Consider the following 17,660-nt stretch of genomic DNA (forward strand, 5'->3'; position numbering starts at 1 on the left):
CCAATAAAGTTTACTTTTCTGCTGAGATCTGGGTCTTCTTCATTAAGACATATAGAAATGATTGTGTCTTTGATTTGAATTCATCGTAATAACTCTCAGTTGGAAGTAACGCTAGATTTCGCCCTCCCTCTTTGGAGGGGGGGATAATAGTAATAGTGAGATAGAGAGAGATAGTGAGATAGTAATCTATACTAATAATAAATCTGTAGCCGAAATGTTTCTGGTAATTTTAGATTTTCCGAAAATAATTAGTCCTAACATATATAATTAACCACCCTGAAGCCGAAAATCCCTTTTTTGAAAATTTTGTCTGTCTGTCTGTCTGTCTGTCACCTTTTCACGCGATAATGGCTGAACCGATTTCGATGAAAATTGGAATATAAATTAAGTTCGTTGTAACTTAGATTTTAGGCTATATGATATTCAAAATACATTATTTAAAAGGGGGATTATAAGGGGGTCTGAATTAAATCGAAATATCTCGCTTATTATTGATTTTTGTGAAAAATGTTACATAACAAAAGTATCTTTAAAAATGATTTCTGATAAGTTGTATTCTTTGAAAAATTTTGATAGGACTGATATTTAATGAGGTAAATGAATTTAAAATTAAAACAACTGCCATCTAAGGCGGTGTATTGAAATAAAAAACAAATGACTTCGTCTATAAGGGGCCTTGGACACAACAATCGAAAGCTATGAAACATAGCCTACAGACAATGTTTGTGTTTGTATGAAGTAATATCGGAAGCTAAATTAACAGATTTGTATAATTAATTATTTCGTCATTGGAAAGTGTAGCTTCTCTAGATGGACATAATGCTATAATGTTATTACAGTAACTTGTGAGTGAATTGAGGACAGGTAAGATTAAAATAGCTTCTTATGCACAGAAAACTTGATAGGCTATTCTGTATATTCATTTCCTGTATTTCTTATAATAATGTTTATGAACATATTCATTTTTATCTCGGAGAATTAACGAACAACGAGTGTGTATTGATTTAGTATGCAGTAATAGTACGTTAGCTTAGCAATCCATTATTTTATAATTCAAATTTTAACTATGCACAATTGAATCGTGTTAAAATACATAAAATATATGCAATAAATGCAATGCAAAAAAATTGGGTAATGAGCCAAGCAGATTATGTTGCGCTGTCGTAAAAGCTGTACTTCCTGAGATTCAAGTGCTCCCACAACAAATTAAAAACTTTCTAATTCGAGTACATCCGTTATCAACACACTTTTTACATATAATATAATATAAACAATAATAAATCTGTAGCAAAATTTTTCTGTTAATTTTCGCTTTTCCAAAAATAATTGGTAATAACAATTAAGAAACATGTTAAAGGAATTGTCATTGCACCAAATGAGTGGTCTCTGGATAAAAATGATCGCATTTTAATATTTTAAATACAATTTAAATTAAGTAACATATTAAACGATTTATCCTTCTATCAAAGACGGATGTTCCCTGGATCAAATGTCCTATTTTAATTATGTAATTACTTTATATTTATTTCTAACGGGTGCAGCGGAGCGCACGGGTACTGCTAGTAGTGTAATATAGTAATAGTAAAGATCCAATCAGGAGGAAAATGGTAATATAACAATGTAACAGAGCAGATAAATGGGTAGGCCTACCTTTAATTATATCTGGAATGTTTAATATTTCATCGTAATGAAAAGGATATCACTGCTAACATCATGAAATTTCTTAAAGTACCGGTAGCCGGTGTCATTAATAAGGTCTTCAAACCTTCAAAGTTAAGATGGGCCCGTCGTCTAGGTAACACAGGCGGTTTTTTCCAGGAGCTTGTTTCCCTTTGGCATCTCAACAAATCTATCATCTCATCCCATCGCGAGTGTGAAGCTATATACCAGCCTCCTATGGCGCACTCTTGGTAAGACTCTATTGGTAAATCTACAAAACTACTGTCATCCTCTGAGGAATTTAGTGCTGAGAGAAATGCGGTTCCGACTAGTCTAGCGCGGTACTGGAGTGGGAGGGAACAGTGACAACGGTAGTCTGGAAGGAAGTACAATCATACTGAAAACATTCGCCCAATTTACGAGAGCAGTATGCCTATTAGTTTCCTAACGTATTTTTGGCGAGATAGAGATACAACCATTCGTACTTACGTGTTCAGAGAAGAAAAGTATTGTAGAAAGTTTTATTTATTTATTTAGTATTCATTTATTTATTTACTACTTATTTAAGCTCAGTTGGTAGAGCAGCTGGCTACGGACTGGAAGGTCCGGGGTTCGATCCCAGGTGGTGACAGGATTTTTTCTCGTTGCCAAACTTTCAGAACGGCCCCGAGGTTCACTCAGCCTCCTATAAAATTGAGTACCGGGTCTTTCCCGGGGGTAAAAGGCGGCCAGAGCGTGGTGCCGACCACACCACCTCATTCTAGTGCCGAGGTCATGGAAAGCAGGGGGCTCTACCTCCATGCCCCCCCAAGTGCCTTCATGGCATGTTACGGGGATACCTTTACCTTTTTTTATTATTTATTTATTTACTAATTTATTATTTATTTTGGTAAAGTTAAGGCCAGAAATACAAATACAATAAAATAAATAAAAAGAAAAATCATAATACAACTACAATAATATAAATGAAAAGAAGAATCATACTATAAAATTTAGTGATTAGTAGAATTGAATTAAATTTGTAAAGTAATCAATTTAAATATACTGTACTGCTGAACTCACTTGAGAAGTATAACTACTTGATTTTGTATTTATGATATCACCAACAAATGATTCTCGCATGACATTATAGGAATCTGTTTTTCACGATACCAATCACACATATTCTAAAATTCCAATAGAATAAAACCAAAAATTTTCCACAGCATGTTTCCTTAAAAATGACTTGGAGTATTTCATATAATATTAACGTAGCTAACATCAGGGAGAAGACTGAAGACTACATATTTTTGGACGATTAATACTTCCTACTCCGACCTGTAATCCCCCCGCACCGATGGCAAGAATACCTCAGGTCTCAGCACTAAACTCGTCGGAGGAAGACAGTACTGATTCATATGGGTGGATGACGAACAGTGAAGTACGCCATTAGTGAAAATAATTTCTTTCTTTCTTCCTTTATTTCTTTCTTCCTTTCTTTCTCTCAGTTTAACCTCTCCCTTCTAGGTACATTTACACGACCCACGCCACCCGGGCCTTACAGGGCCGCGACCTGTCGGGAGGGGAATTAATCTATGGATCACATAGGCCTACATACTTTTTTGACCACACAAGGACATGGAGGGCCTCCCCGGATGAGGGATCAGCTCAATGCCAGGGCCACCTCCGATACAAAACAAACATTTAAGACATTACATAGCATTCACTCACACATATGAAAGGATTAAGGGAAGGATCGCCGTCCATGGCCGGACTTTCAAGAGGTACGAGGCGCATCCAGAAAGTAAGTTTCCCTGTTTTTTTTTTTTAAAGAACACACACTTCCAGGAAAACATTTATTGGCAACAGGTACAGCAATGTTTCAGCTATTTTTCAAAATAGCCACCATCAGAATTGAGACACTTGTGTCGTGGGATCAACTTTTGTAGGTATCCCTCTGTCGTAGAACTCTGCCGCCTGTGAATGGAACCAGCGTGTGACAGACGTCTTCAGCTCTTCGTCGTTGCCAAAACGCTCACCGGAGGACAGGAATTTCTTGAGGTGCAAGAAAACTTGAAAATCGCTGGGAGCAAGATCAGGACTGTAGGGTGGTTGATCAAACAACTCCCAGCCAAATTTCGTCAAAACAGCTGCTGTGCGCCGAGCCGTATGTGGAAGAGCATTGTCATGGAGGAGCACAACACCTGCAGTAAGCATTCCACACCTCTTGCTTTGAATGGCACGTCGCAATTTTCGCAGTGTTTCACAGAAACGGTCAGCGTTCACTGTTTCACCTCTTGGAAGGAAGTAAATGAGCAGAATGCCCTTCCTGTCCCAGAACACCGTGCACATCACTTTCCGTACCGACAGCGTCTGTTTGAATTTCGTCCTGACGGAGATCCACTATGCCGCCAATGCATTGACTCCTGCTTGGTTTCCGGGGTGAAGTGCGAAATCCAAGTCTCATCGCCCGTGACGATCCTGTCGAGGAACTCGTCGCCGTCATCGTGATACCATTGCAGAAATGTCAGTGCTGCTCCTAAACGTTGCATTTTGTGTTCGGGTGTCAGTTTTTCCGGCACCCACCTGGCACACACTTTTTTCAACAGCAGGTGCTTAGTGACAATCTCATGCAACAAGGATCGCGATATCTGCGGAAAATGGCTGCTCAGCTCCGTAATCATGAAGCGACGTTTCTCCATGATGCACTGCCGCACCAGCTCAACACGATCATAATTGATGAGGGACGGTCGCCCACTGCGCTCTTCATCATGGACACTTTGACGACCTTCGGAATACTGCCTACACCAGCGACGCACCATCTGCTTACTCATGATGTTCGGTCCATAGACCTGACTGAGCTGCCGATGAATTTCAATTGGCGCAATGCTTTGTGCATTAAAGAACTTTATCACCGACCGAACCTCACAGACGGCGGGAGAAAGAATAAGAGCTTCCATTTCGGACCACTGCTGCCACGCTACTGGCACCAGGCGGGACCTGTCCGGCTGGCATATGATTGATACGTCATAGATCTGTTACGCATGCGCAATTGACACGGCTAATTACGTTTACTTTCAAGGGGAAAAAATCGGGAAACTTACTTTCTGGATGCGCCTCGTACAATCCCGGAATTTGCCTGGAAATAACTGAGGAAACCATGGAAAACCTCAGTTAGAATTGCCGGCCCCTGGGATCGAACCCCGGACCTCCCGAATGAATAATAATTTCGAAGGCCGCAAATGGCCAGAGTAGCTAACGCACCCTTTTTAAACCCCAATAACTTGAGATCTTCACTCGTTAATGTTTCGCTGGCTTGCTTACGAATAATTTTAGTAATAAAAGCATCTAAAAGAAAAAGAAAAATTCATATTTTGTCATCCTACGAAATTGACTGTCCATACTTCACGATTAATTTACTTCGCATTAGTACAAGCCGTATTGCAATACGGCATTATAGGATGGGGTAGTGCTTATAGTACCTCCCTCATGCCAATAATTCTGCTACAGAAAATAATAATAAAAATATGCCTTCATAAAACTCTTAATAATTATCCTTCAGAGCTGCTGTATTCTGAATTTAAAGTATTTGACTTCCATCAAATTTATAACAATGTATTATTGAATTTAGTATATAAAACCCGAAATATGTAGAATTTATATTCACATAAATATAAAACCAAAAGATCAGACAACATATGCTTGACAGTTCCTAAATGTGATACACGTTCACAACATAACCATGTTCTATCAATTCCATTCCATCAAACATCTCTCTACTCTGCTCCCTTCACAATACACACAGCCCGTTCCTGGAATTCCTTGTCACAGGAAATCAGGAGCAGTCGGAGTCTAAAATCTTTTAAGTACACTCTACTTAGAAATGTCTTTAATGAACAGAACTAGACTCTTGCGGAAGTTTCTAAATAGTCTTAAATGACCAAGTTATTTTTTTTCTCCTCTCTCTTCTTCTTTTTTTTTTTCTCTTTTCTTTTTTTTATCTTCATATATTAATAATTTGTGTTTGTATGCCATTTAGTAGGACTTTGCTAATCAACATGTCTTGTCACCCATATGTATTCTCTAATTAGTATATTAACTGAATAATATATCTCAAGTAAATTAATCGTCCAATTTGTCTCGGGCATTTTAGGTCTTATAAATTGTGTGTGTGTGTGTGTGTGTGTGTGTGTGTGTGTGTGTGTGTGTGTGTGTGTGTGTGTGTGTGTGTATTCCCCTCATGTAATGTAACTGATTTTGATTATGTGTAATTTTCTACTTTATTTTATATATTATGTAACTGATCTTGACTATTTGTGATTTTATATTATGTAACTGATCTTGTCTATTGTAATTTCCTACTATATTTTATGTAATTTCTAAGGTATTTTCTCTTGTGTTCTTTTGTAATCAAATTTTGTATCTCATGTATATTATTGAAACCTGGTTGAGTGGAAGAGAAGGCCTCATGGCCTTAACTCTGCCAGGCAAAATAAACCTACTACTACTACTGCTACTGCTACTACATGTACTACAACTGTAGCATATAATCACAGTAGCAACTTCGGTCCAACTCTTTATAACATGATAATAGCTAAATTCCCAAACATACAATTTGCTAATGCTCCTTATTTTAAAAATCAATTTAAAAATTCCTGTTAACACAAAGTTTAAAGTTTAATTATTGTATTTTTTTCTTTTTACTCCGTTATTTAATAAAATGCCTTAACATTATGTAGAATGCCTCCTGAGCACGAGTTGTAACTTACTCTTTCTTTGTTCTGGCAATAAAGTATTATTATTTACTTCAAGCGATAATCATAATATGGTCGTCCTATCTAGTGCTCGGGAAAAGAGGCACAAGTCAAAAATGTTAATTTTACAGGAGAAGGAAAAAAAACTGTCTTCACACTGATGTATGTCGATTTGATTTTCTTCTGTATGAATTATTGTAATGGGAGAAATACTTCTCTCTTTCCCAAGCGAGCAAATGTTCCGTAAGTTGTCAATAAATTAATAAAAAAATGTTTGTGGAAACTGACTTATGCCACTTTTCCCAAGCATTGCCGATATAATATCTAAGGAGGCCACTATTCTGTCTACCACAAATTCCAGTTGAACGTTTCGGGATTAAAACCCAGGTCTCCAATGTAGAAACTGGGCGATTTAACCTTGAGAAAACGGTACGTCTATTGTATTCCTTGAATTCCCTGTTGTCCCCTGGCCAATGATCTGTGCGTGGCCATGACCATAGTTATACAAATCCTTTTCTCCCCGTAGTTTTCCCCTACTTTGGTTCCACATGCTGAATGAGCCGTGTTGGAGGGGGAGCGTAAAGGCGCTGGCTCTCAGCTTGACAGACCCAGTCACCCGCGGAAGTGGGTCGAAGCGAGAGTGCTGTAAAATGGCGTCAGTACAGGCAGCGTGTTCGAATCTGTTTCACACAAATCATGTGGTAGACGACGATCTGAAACAACGGAGAAGATCACAGATATTGTTGAACACATTCAGAAATGAGTTCAGTGCGCCGATCAATAGAAACAAAGAGCGGGAAAGCCGGGTTCTGGTGCTGTACACCGGGGGAACAATCGGCATGATGAAGAATGACATGAACGGTACGTAGCTACAGTACGCCAGTATATTTTACACAAGAAACTGCCCCTACTATGAGAGAATACACATCAGTCTCCAGTCTTCAGGCATTCCTCTACCCACACTCATTCAATGTTTTCATTTTTCTTTGCATTGTTTCTCTGTATTTAGGAATTTCCCCTACAGATTTATCTCCCCTTCAGTTGTGACTCTGCTGTAAAATAGTATAGGGCCTACTATACAAGCTTCTACAGGGACATCATTTTATTTTTACTAACATTTTTAATATTAACCTGTCTTTATCTTCAGAGAACCGGAAACACCGCTTGCTCCCCCCTCCAAGACTGGAGTTCGATGATACTGGCGTAAAACACAAATCACTCTACTAGGTATAGGAAGGAAGAAAAGTAATTAATCCATTTACGTAAACTAGGAAATATCGCGATTTTGAGTTTGATAATTTTCATTAGGTTTTTCTTTAATCAAAGTACAGTACTGTATTAAGAATAAGTGTTTTTACTCACGAAGTGAGTTATCCATGCGAACGTATTCATTATGCGGTGTATATTATACTGCCTACAGCACATTAGCGTACAATATAGAGAAAGAAGTTAAATTGGAAAATAATCATAATAATCATAATATGAATATTTAAACACAATTTTGAAAATGGTGGCCGTTCATTTCGATACAGGCTTCAGTTCTTTTGTGCATATTATCGCAATATAGACTAATGCATCTAATTCCAATTTCCAGTTTCGTCCTTCGTACTAATAACTCATGTTGAAATAATTTTGTACCTACTCTACGTACTGTAAATTCAATCTTCACTTCTGCCCGACCCGAAAATATAAAATTACTTAGACATGCTATCTACTGTCCGTCCAAGTGGTTATGCCGCAGGATTGTAGAAAGGGAGGAAATCACGTGACAGTTAATTACTTAACGAGGCCCTTTTATTTAAGTTAAATTAAACAGCTGTATAATATTACGTAAACGTCCAATTCCTAAGAGAAATTAATGTTTTCAGAAAAGAGCTAAGACAGCCCAGCTTTTACAGAGGGGCGAGCAGAAGCAGGTGGGGGAAATCGGGATGCGACGTAGGCAAACGGACAGTACCTGTGCGAAAATATGATTCAATATTGAAAGCTCTTTCGTCACTGGAAAATGCGAACATATTTCTGGAACGTACTATACTCAGTAACTCAGTACTGCTTACTATCTGCGGTCTTGGTTCTGTGTGGAGTTGGAACTTCATTAGTAGAAGGGGTGCGAGTGAAGTACATTCAAAAACTCGGGTACAATAAAAATTGAAGTAAAAATAAAATGATGTCCCTGTGTAAATACAGTATAAATATGTCTAAGTTAAATAGTTAAACACGTTACCGACTATGGGCACTGTCTGCAGCCAGAATTACAATTACGTTAGACATGCTTTGTTCCGAAGCATGATGAAAAGTTTTTAAGTTAAAAATGTATAATTAATTAATTTCTTATTAACCCTTAAATTCACAAAGTATCCTATAGCTATATGCTATAATCTTAATAGATAAAAGGTATCCCCGTCACACGCCATGAAGGCACTTGAGGGGCATGGAGGTAGAGCCCCATGCTTTCCATGACCTCGGCACTAGAATGAGGTGGTGTGGTCGGCACCACGCTCTGACCGCCTTTTACCCCCGGGAAAGACCCGGTACTCAATTTTATAGGAGGCTGAATGAACCTCGGGGCCGTTCTGGAAGTTTGGCAACGAGAAAAATCCCGTCACCACTTGGGATCGAACCCCGGACCTAGAACAATAGAAAAAAATGGTAGGAAAATTATTATTTTTTAAATTCAATACATGCCACATTTACAATCTGTCTACAAGGGACAATAAGTAAATAATATAAAAGAATATGACGAGTGGAGATATTATCCCATGACAACACTCCAAAAGAAATATAACAATGTTTCAAACAGCTGTATTAAAAATGAATGGAAGGTCAAGAGCATTGGTCCTTTTAAGTCTTCTTATTGTTTGACTATTATCCAGCAAATTTAATGCATGATGATTGGGATGTTGATTTAATCGGTGCAGGTATTTTTTACTGAATTTAGAGATTTCTTCTTTCACAGTTGAAATGTTGAGGTCACGATGAATGACATCATTACGGACATACCATGGTGCAGTGACAATGGAACGTAAAAGGATAAACTCCAGAATATGGATTGCACCCTTTCCCTCTTACTTTAAAATTCCAACCTTATGCACACAAAATAAATAATTGGCACTGGAAAATTGTCTTTTCGTAAATATAATGATGCGCATTTGACAAACGCAGACAAATCTGCTCTTTTTAGTATTTTAAGACATAATTTGGTAGGTGCAATCCGTGTTCTAAAATTTTCCCCTTCATTTCTCACACTAGTTTATTAAACCGTGTCGGACTGTAAAGAAAACACGGATAAACTCCAGAATATGGATTGCACCCTTTCCCTCTTACTTCAAAATTCCAACCTTGTGCACACAAAATAAATAATTGGCACTGGAAAATTGTCTTTTCGTAAATATAATGATGCGCATTTGACAAACGCAGACAAATCTGCTCTTTTTAGTATTTTAAGACATAATTTGGTAGGTGCAATCCGTGTTCTAAAATTTTCCCAAATGAAGTTTTGCCTCTTACTTCAAAATTCCAACCTTGTGCACACAAAATAAATAATTGGCACTGGAAAATTGTCTTTTCGTAAATATAATGATGCGCATTTGACAAACGCAGACAAATCTGCTCTTTTTAGTATTTTAAGACATAATTTGGTAGGTGCAATCCGTGTTCTAAAATTTTCCCAAATGAAGTTTTGCCAGTTTAAGGGTTAATTGGTAACATCTGGCTGACATGATATGGATTTAGATATAAAATATATAAGTTGGTTAAAAATATTAAATTATATTCTCAATAATTTGAAATTAAAGAAATAAGGATACATTTTCGATCCTGCTACGCATAACACACGAGAGAAAAAATAGGTAGGCCTACTCGTACTTCAATAATTGAAAATAACCTCAAAATTGTTGCACACATTCTAAAGACAAGATCTGATCAATGCGAAAGCTATAAATTCACCCAACTTGCCCCCAGTTCCTTCGCTTCTTATATTATACTCGACTGATGATTTTGTCAAGACATTTTCACACGAAATCTTCACGTAACCCAGTGGTACCCGTTATGTTGCACTACGCGAGAAAGCACTCCCTTCTTCGGCCCATGGTAAATCTGTTTAACCTATCTACCAAACAGCATATATGCAAGGCATACCTAACCTAACCTGTCGCTGATTCTTGACGTCACGGAAACTCGTTTATTTTTCCAGATATAGTATGTATAGGCCTAGCCTATTTGTAAAGTTATAACTTACCAATAAAATAACACAACGCAAATTAGGCGTCAACAGCGTGTATGATCCGTAACGAGATCGGAGATCCAATGAAATGAGTGTCATTTGTTTTTAAAAAGAATTTACTCTCCATGTAGCCTATTTGATGTGTAAACTATTAAAGCAGTTTCCGATAATTTTCTCAAAACAGTGTTTTGGAGTATATATGAGTTCTTCTTCCAGCTATCTCCTCAATGATTAGGGCCTAATTAGTAAGATTACCTAGATTTAGTTATAAAATAAATAAATTGAAGTAAAAAAATCTGAAAAAAAAATTGATCGCAAAAACGAGTCTTAAGTAACGAGATAGTGAAATATATGCTTACGGAACAATTAAGTAATTAAATCCTAAACACTACAAAGGATACATTTATATGCGTAAGATCATTAATTTTGAAAATTAATATTACTTTTGACTTTGACATCTCTACATAGTGTTCAAATTTGTTGTTTTCATATCGGTAACGAATAAATTTATTTCTACAGTATATAATGGACTGACTGAACATCTTGCGAAATCTAATGTTCAATGTAACTGGATGAAAATATGACAACAATGAATTTTTATGGCCTGGATCCCGCCAAGAATTTTTGTGTACATATTATTCGGTTCCATTTATCTTCGTTTTTGAATATTAATAACAGTTACTATTTTTTGCATTTGTATTGCAGTCTGGTTATTGTTTAATTTTATAAAAATTTCCTTCTAACAAGCTCGATAATGCTTCTGTTGATATAGTAATATGTTGTTTTAGATTGCCTTGCCTTTATTTTTGTTTAAACAATTCTCAGAATTTTGTACTATACAAATGTTATTTTTTACCTCGTAGATTTAACTGTACTGTACATATTTTATGCTTCGCTGCACCTTATTGTGTGTTATTATTTTCTCTTTTACCTCGTCATTATTATAAAGTATGAGGAGAAAGTACAATAATACCGCAAAATGTGCGTGTTTCAGTAGTTGTCTATTTAAAGTTTCAATGTACGTACAGTACGAACGTTTTCATGACTTCAATAAGAATTGTTGCTTCATTGCCAACAGATGCTGCGTAACCCCAAGTGTCAATGTATAATAGTTGGTTCGCAATATTACCACGGGAAATGAGACGGAACGGTCAAATTGCCCAATCTTCAAAGACAGAGATAAGCATTAAGTATTGTAACAAAATCTCGTAAATCATTAAGTGATTTCAGATACAGGCTTTACATTAATTGCATTTATATCGAAAAGTACTTCATCACTGTCATTGTGCTTGAAGTGGAAATTTACAAGTAGCGATATTTTTTAAAACACTTCGGAGCATCAAAGGAATAATACAATTATACGCAAACAAACAGGGATATAATAATAATAATAATAATAATAATAATAATAATAATGATGATAATAATATAATAATGATGATGATGATGATGATAATAATATAATAATAATAATAATACACTTGGAGTTAATATTCCAAACACTGAAGTGAGAAGTGAATGAAAAGAGTGAAAAATGTGGTGATAAATTCAAATTAGCCAACAGAAGATTTGTTACATACTACATTAATTGAATTTGTGCACTATAATAATCTGAACTATCTGAAATTGTACCTTACTTTAAATGCTTAAAAGAAATGCGTCAAGATATAGCGGTGACCAAAGCGGGTGTCGTGATTACATCGTGTAATCAGATACATTCAAACGGGTACGAGGAGTTTCCTGTACATTGCTGTGTGTTTCATTCCCGTACTGAAGGCAAGCAGTAGCGGTATCATGTCGCTCTACAAACTCTGCTTCTACAAGCAGTAAGAGGTGGTTTCGTAAAGAATGAGAAGGAGAACATTTTTGTTGTTCTGTCGGACAAAATGTGTGTGTTTACTTTGCTCAACGGTTCAATTTAGAAGTACTTATATGGAAACATTGTCACGCTGAATAATGTATTATTATTATTATTATTATTATTATTATTATTATTATTATTATTATTGACCACTAAGTATGTGTTTCTATAATTCTTCTATACGTGTATGAATATTGATATTTTTAGATCTTCTCCCTAGAAGGATAAAATTATTAGGATTTATCTGAATTTCAATCTTCTTAATCTTTAGATGAGGATAACTATTTATTAGCTATTCATTTAATAACAATATTGTAGAAAAACTGGTTCAATATTATGTGCTAACGAACTGTTAAACGCCAGGAATTTATATGTCTTAAATCATAGCCAGGAAGATTTTTTTTTTTATTTTATTAGGTTATTTTATGACGCTTTATCAACATCTTAGGTTATTTAGCGTCTGAATGAGATGAAGGTGATAATGCCGGTGAAATGAGTCCGGGGTCCAACACCGAAAGTTACCTAGCATTTGCTCATATTGGGTTGAGGGAAAACCCCGGAAAAAACCTCAACCAGATAACTTGCCCCGACCGGGAATCGAACCCGGGCCACCTGGTTTCGCGGCTAGACGCGCTAACCGTGTGGACTAGCCAGGAAGAGAAAGATGAGATAAATAAATGTAAAGAAGTCAGCTACCTAATGGGGTTTGAAATATATCGTGCTCTAAAGCCTTTTAATAGAACAGAATTTCTCAAAAGAGTAATGATTAAAATAGCTTAAATAACTTGTACATAAGAAGTTTTTAATTATGAAAAACTACGAATTTCTCGACCAAGTATCGAGAGAAGAATTTAGAACATTCCTGATTATATTCAAGAGGAAGCTTAAAAAAGAAGCAAGAAAAATCGTATATTATTCACTGGCTCTTGATGACAGCAGTGACATTACTGATACAGCAAACCTTGAGATTTTTATCCGCGGGATTGATCAAGATATTAGTACAGGAACCATCACTGGTTATAGTTTTCATGTCGAATACCGTTCCTCCGTCTCCTTAATTCATAGGCTGTCTGTCGCATGTAATCACTGCAGCTCGAGTTTTGGTTGCCGCTGGCCTATATAAAGAATTGTAGCGTAAATTGATGCAAACAACACTTACCTCTTTCTTTAAATCACAATCAAAAAAATTCCAAAGCTAGCACGTACTTACTGTGCAGTAATTGATTTGGACTGAACTTCAAAATCATTCTTTTTTAAATTAATGTTTTGTGTTTAACATTTTGTAAAAGCTAATTACAGTATATATGAGGGACATAATAGTTGAGCGATTCGAGCTTTTTTTTTTCTAAGTCAAAGAATGCCACACTGCACATACTCCGAGCCGAAAGTTTTCGGTAATATCACAGTCTACTATATACAGTCACGAAGCTTGGGATGATTTTTTGCAAATCTCGCCATAGTTGCTAGCCGCTTGGAGCGCTGTGAGTACTAGGAACAATAGACTGTGCCACAGCCATCATGATCTAATACAGGCCATAAGGCAGACCATGTAACTCGCTTAATCCGATCACGAAGGGCGGCATTTCAAACATATAAATTAGTTGGAATGCATAAGCAGTAACAAATGTTTCTCTAAAATGTAGTGTAATTCCATTAATAAAATTTAAAACAATGATTATGAGACACTTCAGACATAATTCACTTGCGAGTTAAGATGTAATATTATTTATGGTGTGAAAATTACGTTGTTCGTATGTGTAATACCTGCCTTTATTTCGATTAAATATTGCGAAATTCTTGTACATTCATTTATGCACGACTCAATAATTTTCAATTGCACCGCACGGATATTTAGATATGTTGAAATTATAGGTTATGTTTACTGTACCTGTTGCCCCTTTCTGTCTAAATTTAGTGATCTCCAATGCCTTGCCATTCATATGAAAATTATAGGTTATGTTTACTATATTTAACTTATATTCCTAAATTCGCAATCATACATTATAATTAAGCATAATGTTATGTATGATACCCCGGACATTCAATTTGTCTGTATTTTAATACTACAATTGAGTACTGAATTATTGTATTTATCTACTACTTAAGAGACGAAGTAACACAATGGTACGTAGGCCTACACTAATTTCATAGGAGTGGTATGGTAAATGTTTTGTCTAAAATTAAGGAAGGTAGATGTGCTAAATTGAAATCACAATGTAAATTCTTTTTTTTATTAAACCTCAAAATTGCTTCCATTCTAAACTTGAAATGTTGACGCGAACAGATTACAGTAAGTTAACATGTAAAATTCTCTTCACATTAAAATAACACAGTTTTGTAATTATTTCTGCAACATATTATGCAAGAAGAAGAAGTAAACGGAACTTACGGACACATTACACTAGATAAAGCTTAGCAATGGTAAGCAATAAAGTTATAATATATTTCACTGAGCTCTATACACTGAAATAGAAAACCCGAACAAACATTACGGCCTGGTCTAGCTCGAAAAAGCATTGACTGTGCCGTATTTCGCATTTTTGTGAAAAGCTATGTAAACTGTGAAATGTTCGTTATCGGTTGTAATAAATGTAAATGGCTAAAATACAATAATTTGAATAATAATATGGGACAAGGAGACGTTTGTAGTACTATAAATTGTAAGAAAAATAGGTTAATGTTATCCTTCTTCCGAAAGATCCAGGAAGTTGAGTTTATAGAATATAATATATATTTTATGAAAATAATATATAAACCTTATGTATTTCATATTTCAATAGGGGAAGGAAGATGTTAATTTTTTCAAAAGAACACGATATCGAAAGTACAATACATTTTATGGTCTGCTAGGGAAAGAGTCTGTGATGAGGCGATAGTAGCGATCCTGGTGGTGAGCAACTATCTATGGATGCGTATTTCAACTGTCTATGTTTGCATATTTAGTAAGTATGAAGCTTCGTGACTGTGAGTAGCCCAGATGCAAAACCAGCTGTCAAAAAAATGAAAAATGAGATAGTGGTAACCATGGTTTCAGTTCGTCATTAGCTACGTAATAAGCCATACATTCGGTTACAAATCCAACTCTAAACCCTTTAAATCTAGTAAATAAAATTGCATACGGTTGCAAAAGCTGCTAAGTGTGGAGAGCTTACGGATGCAATACCTGCTAACTGCACAATGCCATGTTTACTTTTGCAAAACCTGCTAAATGTCACTGGGACAACATGGCCATATTGAGAGTTACGGATGCAAAAGCTGCTATTTCGATCTCCATAAGGATTACATTGAGCATACTAAAATAACGAATAAGATATTATTAGACGTTGATAATAAAGCTACTTTTTGCTCGTATAGTTAAATTGATTTTACTGATGCATTTAAGACAACTGCTGAGAGTTTCTGCCCGCGCTTTATCGGGGACTTCTAACCTTTTATGTTAAGTGTGTTGAAGTCTTGAAGTGGTTACTGTGATTATCTTGCAGTTTTTTCGACTTTTGCCGAAATGAGTGAGGATGGATATGGTGTATCCTGTTTCAATAACTCTGTTAGTGTTGAGGGAGAAGATATAGATGATGAAGAGAATGGTACCAGTGAAAAGGCGAATCCAAAAGTTTAAACAATAAAGGTAAACATTTCCAAAAGGATTACATTCCAATGGATGTCATCCTTAAAGAAGCAAACATTAGGGACATTGAAAGACTTCTAGAATTGCATTTCGTGTAGGACTGGTTTCGGAATGCAAACCTGACCTACACCGAAATGTTCAACCAGCAGCAAGACCTTGCTGTTGCAGACCTGAGTGAAGATGAAGGTTGAACATACGGATGTAGTGGACTTCGAACTCATGGATGAGGAAGAACCGAACATTTTGTAAAGTGTTATATTACATTGATGTTTGTAGAAATTGCAACACCAAGAAGGATACATGTGACTGAAATGAAATTGATATCACAGTTTAGATACATGACAATACACAAAGGATTAGAATTACAGAACTGTACCTGATCTGTGACCGTGAGATTTCAGTATGGAGTGAAGCCTCCATGCGCTGCAATCAGAGCCTCTAAGCATCGTGGCATGGAATGAAAGAGTTCCTGGATATGTTCCTGGGGAATCTCCCTCCACGCAGTTTGTATGCGAGTCCACAAAGCGTCAAGAGTGTGTGCTGGAGGACCATGACGAACAAGTTGCCGACCAACCATATCCCAGACATGTTTGATGGGCGATATGTCTGGCGAACGTGCAGGCCAGGAAAGCAGTGATATCCGTCGTTCTTCGAAGAAGGCTTGCACAATCCTCGCCACATGTGACCGGACATTGTCCTGCTGAAATATGGCATGTGGAGTTGCCTGAGGGAGGGGCAGTACCTCGGACTCTAAGACCTCTTTATTGTAACAGTTGAAGTTCAGATTGTCCTGAATACGTAGGAAGCGAGATCGCATATTGTATCACACTAGGAACTTGTCCGCAATGCCGCTCAACAATGTAGGCTCTCAGACAGCTTTCACCACGGTAGAGCTTAACACGTATGTGACCATCACTGTAGGACAAGTTGAAGCGAGACTCGTACGAACACACTGCATTTAATAATAATAATAATAATAATAATAATAATGATTTATTTAACCTGGCAGAGTTAAGGCCATACGGCCTTCTCTAACACTCAACCAGGAGTAAAAACTGCGTTATAGAAACACTACAAATTTACAAAGTACACACAAAACTGAATAAGATAATAATAATAATAAAATGTAAACAACAAGTAAGAAGAAATCAGACATAATATATAACATACAGAAAGAAAGAAAAAAAAAGCATAATAAAATGTCAACAGCAGGTCAAAAATAAATGAGGCCTACAAAGTATAAAAAAATAAGAATTATTGATAATAATAATAATAATAATAATAATAATAATAATAATAATAAATAGAATAGTAATGATAACAATAATGATAATAATAATATTAATAATAATAAATAAAATAATAATAATAACAGGCCTAATAGCAATAATAATACTAATAGTAGTAATACAATAGTGCAGTACAAAGCATACAATGAATTCAATATTTTTAAGTATACACAGTAAGGAAAATTATGTTTATATATAGCTCAACTTATCACATTAGAGATATACCATTATCGGAAAATATGAGAACAAAAATATAAAATAAGTTAAATAT

General features: G+C 36.0%; 1 protein-coding gene across 3 annotated transcripts in view; it reads left to right on the forward strand.

Annotated features, from left to right (window-relative positions):
* The first annotated feature begins 6,945 nt into the window (after positions 1–6,945).
* Positions 6,946–17,660, forward strand: part of LOC138704564 (L-asparaginase-like) — a 79,648-nt gene continuing 68,933 nt past the window's right edge. For 2 of the 3 annotated variants that reach the window (XM_069832598.1, XM_069832599.1), the window contains exon 1: positions 6,946–7,253. In XM_069832598.1, the coding sequence (XP_069688699.1) occupies positions 7,043–7,253 (211 nt within the window). In that variant the 5' untranslated portion in view covers positions 6,946–7,042. The remainder of the gene's footprint in view (positions 7,254–17,660) is intronic. The other variant, XM_069832600.1, reaches the window with a different exon arrangement.

Source organism: Periplaneta americana, chromosome 8 (assembly GCF_040183065.1).
Source record: "Periplaneta americana isolate PAMFEO1 chromosome 8, P.americana_PAMFEO1_priV1, whole genome shotgun sequence".
Taxonomy (NCBI): Eukaryota; Metazoa; Arthropoda; class Insecta; order Blattodea; family Blattidae; genus Periplaneta; species Periplaneta americana.